The 10,811-nt window shown below is 39.5% G+C and overlaps 1 protein-coding gene across 1 annotated transcript in view; it reads right to left on the reverse strand.

Moving 5' to 3' along the window:
• Window positions 1-338: 338 nt before the first annotated feature.
• Window positions 339-10,811, reverse strand: part of setbp1 (SET binding protein 1) — a gene marked incomplete at its 5' end in the record, with an annotated part of 30,533 nt that continues 20,060 nt past the window's right edge. The window contains one exon of the mRNA XM_079251459.1: window positions 339-6,329. Coding sequence (XP_079107585.1) covers window positions 5,824-6,329 — 506 coding nt within the window. The 3' untranslated portion in view covers window positions 339-5,823. The remainder of the gene's footprint in view (window positions 6,330-10,811) is intronic.

Below are 10,811 nucleotides of genomic sequence, written 5' to 3' on the forward strand. Positions count from 1 at the left end.
GGGTTCGTGCAAGGAGGTTTAACAGATATAAACTTGGCTAATGAAGTAGAAGAGTAAGTGTGTTTGTATATTTGTATGTGTGTGACTGACTGAGGCTGTGGTGAAACCTGATGAGAGGATTCCCTCTCATCAGGTTTTACTGCAACCCAGGGACACATCATGAAGTAGCACTCAGTCAATAAGACTATCTAAAATTCAACACCTAGTGCAGCGAGCCCCTGCCTATCGTCTTACTCCATTATACCTTTACACAAATGATACACACACTCACAAACACAGGCAAATCTCAGCAATCAGATGTTTAACCTTAAACTGAAAGAAAAAAACACATGTCACTGTCAGCTGTCAATAAAGTAATTTATTATTTCACACAATGGATAACATGAACAACTTCAACTGTAGTTCTTCTTAATAAGTGCTCAACACTGCCAGCCAACATAAGTGTAGCGAGAGAATGAGCCTTTCTTCTTGAGGAAAGAGGAATAAAAAAAAAAAGAACCTACAAGATCATGAAAGATAAACATGACCAAAAGCATGCCAGCAGACATGGATATACATATATATTACATGTATATATGTGCTTAAGACATATATCTGTATGCCGGCAAATGCAAATACAAAATATATGTGTACATTTACACATATATACCGTGGAGAATATATGCATATGCATGCGCATCTAGTATTTACTCTATATGTCAAATATTTGCAGTTTTTAATATTCATACAATGTACAAAAATGCCTCATGAATTAAAAAATTCATTACAAAAAGAAACATATCAAACAATGTACAAGTCTTGCTTTAAATTCAATTGAAATTTAACTTTCAGCTTGTCTAAAATATTTATGCATACAATCAAATTGAGCATGCAAATAAAGGAAACCCACTCTAGAAAAAGGTTGAAATACACTATGTATACAAACTAAAATATACCCACACTGTTAGAAGAGCTCATTTTGTGCTCTACAGAAGTACATTTATTGGTTTTTTCAATACTTTATCTGCACTTTTAGCTTTGAACATTATAGCTTAGAATGGTAACATATGCTGTGGGGATGACTACATGTACATTTATGAGGCTCTGCTTCACATGACCCCTTCCCTCCATGTGTAACACTCATCACTTCATGCTACATAAGGATTGGAGGGTAATCAAAATTTAGATGCTGGAATCTTTCATAGTTGCTGTGTTTAAGTGGTGGATACGGCGTAATTGCACAGTAAATACACCACTACCACTAGTGTACGATCAAACACTGCTGTACCGCCTTTAGTGCTAGAACCAAAGACAAGGTCAAGGATCCTTACATCAGTGTTAAGTGGGACCCACTGGTCCAGAATAGCTGCTTAATACATCACAACAGCAGTGACTATGAACCCTATTCACAACCACATCCCCTCTGAAGTTTCTCCATGCAGAGTGAAAGCTCTGGATTAGGACAATACTTGTCAGTATTAGAAGGCACCGGAGCGTTGGCTGGTTGGAGAGACAGACAGGACATACATCACCTGGGGCTGTTAACTCTAACATCAGATACTGCGGCCTGACCACAGGAGTAAGTGGCCCACATGTCTAGATCTCATCTTCACCACAACAGACTGCAGACCCACCAAAAGTAATCTAGTAAAGAGAGGTTAAGCACATAACATTAGGATGAGAGTATTTTTGGCTATTTCTTCTGAGAACTCCCTCTACACACAACCCTCTTGCTCACTCCTCACACTACTGCACCGCCCCAACTGGCTGCAGGCAAAGGAGCTACTAGTCAGCTGGGATTCCTATTTTTGGTCAAGTACACTAAAATGGCACTCTTCGAAATTTTTAAAGTGTTGTCAGGCTGGTTGTTTCTTAATTTTTTTTGTAATTCAATAGACTGATAACGATGACTGTCAATGTGTCATAGATCGAAAACAAAACAAATCAGAAAAGGATGGAACGGTGAGGAAAATACCTTTTTTTTAATGCACTAATACCTATTTCATTACAGACATAAACCCCAAAATCTTTCATGATTCTCTTTGTCAATGCTTTTTACTTTATATGTAAATGTGTTTTGTAATTTAGACATATAGCAGGTTAAATAAAAAATTGGACAACATCAATATAGAGCTTGTAATTATGTAAATGATCAAAAAAATAAAATAAAATAAACCAAGTGTGGAAATAAGTTGATTTGGTCACAAAACAATTCCCAAAATTTTAAGGAGCATAGATGGTAGAAACTCCTGAGTTTGACAACAAATGGGGAAAAAAAAATCAACAAACCATTCATTATACCCACTTACTCTTATCCAGGGTCACCGGCGAGATAATCATTACAATGTTCCTCAAAAAAAATTGGAAGAGATTTACGGAGTTCTAATATAATATTGCCAAACTGTGTATCTAGAAAGATTTCAATGCAGAAAGGATCATTTAAAACTTTACACTGTAAAAAAGAAGCTTTATGTTAAACTTGTCCAGTCGTGGCAGGAATTTCTCTGGGCTTGGAGGCATCTGGAATAGACCATTACATTATGTTACATGACATTACATCACGGTCATGCTAAGCAGTACCAATTATCTTTTTTGAGAGAAATTGATGTCACTGTTATTAGCAACAGGTGCAAATGCTGGACAAAGCTCATCTTCCATTTGGTGATGGCAGCATCAATACAGAAAAATACACTGACCTTTTGTAATGCTAAATATGCTGACATCTTAAGACTTTTCTAGGGACGTACATACATTTTTTTAAACTTGACAAGGCATAATTGTTTGTATGTATCTATGGAAGAGTAACCGTCCTGGACTTGTCCACCTGCAATGCTGATCTGTCCAAACAGAATGTGTGGAGAATTTTGAAACAGAAAAAGCAATGATTATAATCCCATCCTTTTGTACACCTCAAGACATGTTTACCAGTTTAATGGGACAAAATAACACCTGAGGTGCTTCAGCACTATTTGATATTTCCATGACTTCTGTTAAGTGTATTAATAAATATCAATATTTAGATAAGTTTTATAGCTCCAATTTTTTTACACCATGGGCCTGAATGTAAATATGTATATTTTAAAAAATGAAAAAAGCTGACAACAGAAAACATGAAATGTTTTGGTCACTCTTTGCAGTGAAATAGGGTTTTTTTTTTTTTTTTTTTTTTTTTATTTGTCCATAATGTTCCAATTTGTCTCTTGTTTGGGGGTTGCACATTATTTCTTGGGTCTTGAGCAGTCTGGATGGACTTAGATGGTCTTGCTGTGGTCTTAGGAAAAAACCCCAGCACAGCTGAGCCCCACCAGTATCTATTCAGAATGAATACAATACTATTTACAACAAATACATCAGTACTGTAGTTTTTACATCTGTTTAAGGCTGTACTGCATAGAGCGGCAGTAACTATAGTTTTCATGAAATGATAGTCACTTTCTGCACAATTTATTACAAGTAATCACTGGTATTATTCACAATTCTTGTTACATGAATTAATTTTATTCAGTAAATAAGACCACTTATTTCTCTTTGTCGAAGGGTGTACCCAGAAAAGATATTCCTTTTCAGGTCATTGCCAGGTATGGCCTGATGCATAGCAATATAGAAGAATGTGGTTTCCATTACAGCCGCCTCTGTTCCTCCTTTACTATGTGTGTAATCAGTTATAAATTAAAAATAGCTTGCTAAGTATGCAGGAGAGTTGGTGATCTTCAATTGTATAGCTAAGATGGTGAGTACAATCAGTATAACCGGATAGATGCACATCTGGTACAGTGGGCCTTTTCTTTTTGCACTGCTGCTGTCCAGTGGTATCTAGGTCAATACATGATGTGTATTTAATACAGTAAGGCCAGCCCATCTAACTCTGTCATGACAATGTGGGTCAAAAAACTAGGAGGAAGCTGGGAAACAAACAGACTTAGTGTCTGGTAACGGAGGATACCGACAGCGGAAGCAATGACGGGACACAGGCAGTGTCGGGGCTCAAAAGACTAACACAGGCGTCATATGCACAATCATGAACCTTTTGGGTCACTCCCTGGGGCAACTTTCTAATTCTCAGGTCAAATGTAATCGGTGAGAGAAAGAAACATAAGGCACAAGTTAAACTGCTGCAACTGAGAATGCCACCCCACCCAAAGAAAACAGAATCTCCTGAACCAAGAAGTTGCTAGAGAAACACTGATCCATTGCTTATACTCTGAAACACTCATCTGAGAAAATTCCAACTACCCAAAGTCACAGATACCGTAGATAGAGTTTAACAAGGCTTGACATATTGACACAAAATCCAAAATGGCTACATTCTATAGTGCACGTAGGAATGCTTTACATTGTTGCCAACATGGTGGAGAGTTTGTCAAACTCTGATTTAGATCATTTATAAGTAATACATCCTTACACTGAATACTGAGACTTTGGTTTCTAAATCTAAATACTGGATTCACTTTCCAAAAATATTTTTCAAGGATATGAATTGAAAAATCACTTTAGCAGAAAGATAGGGGTTAACTTTTTAAAAACACTGAATGTGAGCCCTCTGTTTCTGAACTGTCCAATCATCATTCAGACTCAGGCTTCGGTTTTACGCTTTTGGCTGCGTGGCCTGCATATATGAATTGATTAAAACAATGCATGCTTTCTGGAATGGATACTCCAAACCAGCAAATGCCAAAACATAAGGCTAGAACAAGCATGTAAGTGCTGCATTTGATTGATGCAAGTGACTGAATTTTCATAGTGCATTAAACCAACTCTAAGGTATACCAAAAACACACCTGACATCCTTACTGAAAGAAGTGCCCTCCCCCGTATATAAACACAATAATGAGAGTATGAATGGATATATGTGTTTTGTGTTGTTTTGTTGTTTTTTTTTTGTCTGAAAACAAACTTGTCTTGAGTCACACCCATGTCTGTTTTTGGTTATAACACACTTTCATTGTCTATGGTACAACTTTTTTTTTTTAATATACTGTATGCCAGTACACATCAATGAGCTGGTTTCCCGTTGTACAAGGCAGGCAACAGTGGACTTTATATCTATGTACAGTCTTGGACAGTCTTACCCACAATATTGCCCTTATGTCACTGCCCTGGAGAGGCCTGAGCAGGGATGGAGAAATACATGACACAGGGGGTAAATCAAGAAATCTCAAGAAATTGGAGATGCAAAACATCAGATGAGGGTGACAAACGGGAACAGGAGTTGAGGGTGTAAAACTGGGAGGAGGAGCTGCCTGATAGTATAATTTTTCTTTTCAGAGAGGGAGAATATAGGGGAAGGTCCTACAGGGGTAACAACACAGAAATAGTAAGGTGGCTTAATTGCTGATGTATTATCCCACATATCTTTGACAAGCTTCCTCTGAAAGGCAAAAATAAGCACAGCTGCACAGTTTTATATTAACCATATCCCCTCCCCTTGCTGGTAAATGTATGGCTAAAGCCACATTCAGATACAGTATCATAAAGAACCATACACATCACTGTATCAGATACATAAAGAATCACATAAAATCCTACACTATCATAAGTACCACACAATTTTTATAGCATCAGATTCAGTATCAAATAGTACCATATAGTGCCATTGTAAATGAAGGTCCAATGAATCTTTGAAAGGCCCATGTCTGGTTGGGTTTAGCAAGCTGGGGGAAGTGTTCGCTCCTCCTGCTCCACCACTAACCCAGTGAGTTCCTCACAACAATTAGAGAGGAGAAGCAAGTCAAAGTGCACCAAAAAGTCCCAAAAATTAAGGGCACTGCATTTGACGGGCTTGAAACAGCAGTGACTACGTTAACTGCTCTCTGCTCAGTTCTAGAGTTGCATTACTCTGCAGCTCTATTGACTGGTTGGAGCCCATAACGTATCCCTGCTGTGCGCCCTGCCTCTGCGTTTCCCCCCTTTCGCTGGTGGAGGTACAGACCGCGCTTGATGAACCACGGTCTCAATGGTTGCTGAGATGGAATCGTGATTGGAGAACTCTAGCGGCTCGGGGGTCAAGCTTGGCCTGTTGCTCTGCCTACCAGGCAAGTTATCACACCTTTCCAGGACAGGCATCCCCACAGTCCTCCCATCACCTCTTCTACTGGCCAAAATGTCCAAACCCCGAGCATCAGCCCAATCTTCCTTCCTAACATTGATGGGCTCTGATTCCTCTAAGGGTTGTTTTCGGGGCCGTCCAGGCCGCCTTTTGATGACATTATTTCCTGTTTTGGCTTGTCGCTGCAGGCGCTTGGCACGGAGTATCTTCTGCACATGATCAAAGTTCAAAGAGTGCATCCTCCTAACATCTTTCTGGATCTGTTCCACCTCACGTCGTTTATATCTCCGCTTACTGGAAACACCTGGGAGGAGAAGAGAAAATGAGTGAGGTAAGATGTCTCAAGGTAACTAAATAGCAAAGCAATACCCATTAAGAGACAGGGATTTCATGATAGAAGAAAGAGTATAAAAGACATCATGCAATTTAGCTCATGAGCAGAATGTGTCTTTTTCTTTCCTTAAAGAGCTTCCTGCTAATTTTGAGATATTCATGTAAGCTTTTCAAAGCCCAGCTGAGCCAGGAGAGCAGATCCTATCCTGTAATTGTTTACTAGAGAGCAGAGAAGAGAGGGGGAGATCCTATTCTGCTAGCAGGAAACCCACAGAAATGTCTCCTTCAACCATTTAATATGTAGCCACACAATAAAAGCCCAGTGCATCTGGAGCACAGGCTGCCAAAAAGCCAAACACATTTACACATAGCAGTGCAAACACGCATCTGCAGTCTTATCCACAAACTGACACAGACACCAACACACATATGCATACACACACATGCCCAACATGCAGAAATAATGAATTCAGCAGTTCAGAATGGCTGAGCAGAGGAAACTGGAGCCATATTGTTTCCTTCACACTGATGAACTGGGCAGTATGCCCTTTACACGCTGTTCTATTCTTTCTCTTCTACTCCTTTCCCCATCACTCTTGTTCTCTCTTCCTCTCTGCTCTTCATGGGCACCACTATGCCACTCTCATTTACAATTAAAATGGTAACACTGTACCATTTCATTTCCGTTTTTATTTCAGAAACAGCTTCCTGATATTGGTCTGTCTCTGTCATTCTTTTTGTCAGTGCACCCCCCCCCCCCCCCCCCCCCCACCCCCACCACCCCAACCCCCTTCCCCCTTTTTGGGCACAATTCCCAAGGCTCAGAGTGAGCAACAACCAAAATGGAGGAAAAGCACAATCATCCACTGGTCCACAGACTGTGCAAGTGAGGAATACTTAATCTAATTTTTTTTCTAGGGGGTTAACTCTTATTCCTGGATCTCTATGCACATAAATCCTGCTTTCACAGTGTAACAGATTTGTGTGTTGCGCTATTACCTGATGACCGCTGTAATCCTCTCTCAGGATTGCAATATAATAAGCTCAAAGTGATGCACATGGCAGTCAAAATCAGCCTTTTTTAGTTGTACAACAGGGCATACAATGCCTCACAATTTCACATATAATTGTTGCAAAGGCTTAATTGAATAAACTCATGGAGAAGGCTACATCTTCACCAACACCAACATGTAGCCTGACCTTCATGCATTTATACTATTCAATAGGAATGAAACTCAAATCATTGTATGACCTGGATTACTACTTGTAAGTTCACTACATCATAAACAAAGTACCTACAGAGACCATTTATTCCAGCTGCTCCTTGCTGGAGGCTCTACTTTTCTTTTCAAAATACACCACATGTTCAGATGGATTCGAGACAGGTGACACGCTTGGTCACAGTATTTTAGAGGAACTTTTTTTTTTGTTAGAAGTTATATGTAGTTTTGTCAGTGTGCTTTGGAGCATTATTGTGCTGACATATGCTCATTCCAGGTTTTCTACAAACTGGAAATCTTTTTTTAGATTGACTACAATCTAAAACAAAACAAATATAACCACTGATATTAATCAAGGCAATTTGGACACACGCACCCCTAATATCATTCCACTCTGATCGATGTTCTTTCCTGTCAGAATTACGTACTTGCTCCGTTAGTCCTACTGATAGTCCTGATTGTCCTGAACAAGTTCGTGCTAACCAAGCTCGACCTTACCTGAACAAAATAAACAAATCTCAATAATGTCTAAACAAAGAAAGAAAAAAAACCCCAAACAACTAATGTCGCAACATTTTGGCTGATGTTATGCAGGGTTACTATTTTTAACACACTCTACATGACAATTTTCAAAACTTGATGCAATAATTGATTCTACTACCTTTTACCGCAATTACTCCTTTTACTCGATTCAAGCAGATTTATAGTTGGTTCTTTGTATTGCGCAATCTTTTTTTTTGTTATTATGTTTTTTTGGCCACCCTACCATCTGTAGAGCCATGTTTCAGATCCAAATATGAGAAAGTTCTGAAGTTCACCATGTCCATGCAGTTAGACAGATTAGAAATCAGAGATATGCTCATTTCTCTTTAGTGATCATAAAGTTAAAACATTGAGTATTTTTTCAGCATTTGATCCATGCAAGAAATGCTCTTTTAGTCAACTAAGACATGCAAGGACATGGAGAAGAAGAACATCATTTGATTTTCAATTGATATCAAACAAGCTGAGCTCACATTTGTTGAGTTGTCAAAAGACATCACTCTATTGTTGTCTAAGAATTCAGAGCAGGCAGTGAAATTAGTTAATGCAGAAAGCACTAAGTAGCAGAAGTTTATGAGTTGCCCAGAAGTGAGCACACAGACAGACACACACACACACACATGCTACAAAGTAGCAGAAATTTATGAGCACCATACACGGAACATAAAGCCGGTGACCTTGAGCCGTGTGAGGGGCCATATAGCACTGAGGACCTGTTTCTCAGTGGAATAGGAGGTCACATATGTACTGAGATTTGCGTGCACTTATACAAAGCATGTGTCATTGCTGACACGGTGTTTCTGATTCGATACATTCATCTTTAAGCACACTGTTTGATGAATCTTTATGCCTGTATTTCAGTAAGCCATGTGATTTGTCCTCTTTACAGCACACTGGCTGTCGCTGCACCGTTCCAGATGTTTCAGATCTTGATAATTTTCATCTAGATTTCTGCTTTCAGCACCTTGTCTCTCTGTTTAATGAATGCATGTTGTTTATATCTTCCTGTATTCCTGCATTATTCTTTCATTTTTTCCTATTTATGTCCTATGTGCTCTTCTTGCTCTTGCTCCATGTTTTCCTCATCAAATATTTTTTATATGATCTGAGCATCCGAGTCCAGTTTCTTCAAATTGTAAAACCTCTAGATATTGTATTATCTAAGAAATATGTACCTGACTTGAAATAATGAATGATAGGCAGTGACTGAATTGATAATGACATGCTTATATGCAAATATCCATGTAAAAATGTATAGAGAGACTTGATTAGAGACAGAAGACACACATAAAGACATGCTTGCCTAGTTAATAAAAAAAAAATTGATTTGCAAACTCGTACTTTAAATAATATAAATTTTGCATCTTCGTCAGGTTGTGTAAGTGGACATTTCTATCATGCCTGCATGTGCAAGAGTGCAAAACAAGCTTTCGTATGCACACGCCTGTGTTTTAATTGGACTAAAGCTGTGAAGCGAAGCAGTAAGTCATGCTAGAGGAGGGGCACGGAGATTGGGGAATAGCGAAGGTAATCAGGAAGCGAGGGGGTGGAGAAAGCAAAAAAGGGAAGTGGGAGAGAGAGCGAGAGAAACTAGGGTAAATTTAGTGTGGATGCGAGAGCTGTGTAAGACAGGTAAAGGAGGTATGCAAGGGCAAGAGCTGCAGAAGCAGCACAAGGGGAAAAGGATGGATACGCAAAGTAAAAGAAGAGCTATAACAATAATATGGATGTTTTGTGATTGAAGAGGGTGAGGATGGGGGTAGTAGTGGGGGGCATATATGAGTCATCCGTCCCTGGGGGGGTGGTGGTGGTGGTGGTGGTGGTGGGGGGGGTTATATTCCAACTGAGCCCCTAGCTCCTCCTCCCCAGCACTGGACTAGGCCCCAGTCATTAAACCCCTGGCTTCCAGCCAGCTCTTTTAACACAGGCAAGGGCCTTTTACGGCATGTCTGTAGAAAATAAATCACACTGTGTGAATAATATATCTCCGGCGAAGGCATTGGCAGTGGAGTAGGAAAGGAGGGAGTGTGGGGAGGAAGGGAGGGAGTGTGGGGAAAAAGGAGAGATTGGTGAATTATAGTCGTCTCCATCCATGCATTACGTTCTCTTTATCCCAAGCCAGATGTGCTCGAAGACAGCAGAATACAGAATGTTCCAAATTACACATTGCTGTGGTAGTGAGAATTTGGAATTAACCTGCCTCTTTGTCTGCCTTAAGTCTGGATAAGGTTGTGCATAGCATAATCATAAATAGGGATCACTATACAACTGCATTTAAAATTGGCGGTCCCGATTAACTCTGACTAAACACTATACAGTCAGCAGACAACAGAAGTCCATTTTCATTAAGTTAGAGTAATGTCATATTTTATAACAAATCATTGATGCACACATTTTCCCAGTCTGGCTATATTAACAGCAAATCAGATCAAGCACAACTTCCCCCATATGGATGACCCCAACAGCTCACATAATGGGTAGGTGGGTCAGTTAGTGCAGTGACATGCACAGCCGAATCAGGGCAGGATTAAAGTTTGACCTTGCCATTTAATTGTTTAATTGGACAACTGTCTTTTTCCCAGTCCACAGACGCACACACGTGTTATGGAAAATTTGACTGAGACTTTAAGGCTGTAGACTGTGTGAGAATATGGTCAAAAATTTTGCTGCTTCTAATTTTCTTTAAGGGA

Source organism: Telmatherina bonti, assembly GCF_933228915.1.
Source record: "Telmatherina bonti genome assembly, chromosome: 13".
NCBI lineage: Eukaryota > Metazoa > Chordata > Actinopteri > Atheriniformes > Telmatherinidae > Telmatherina > Telmatherina bonti.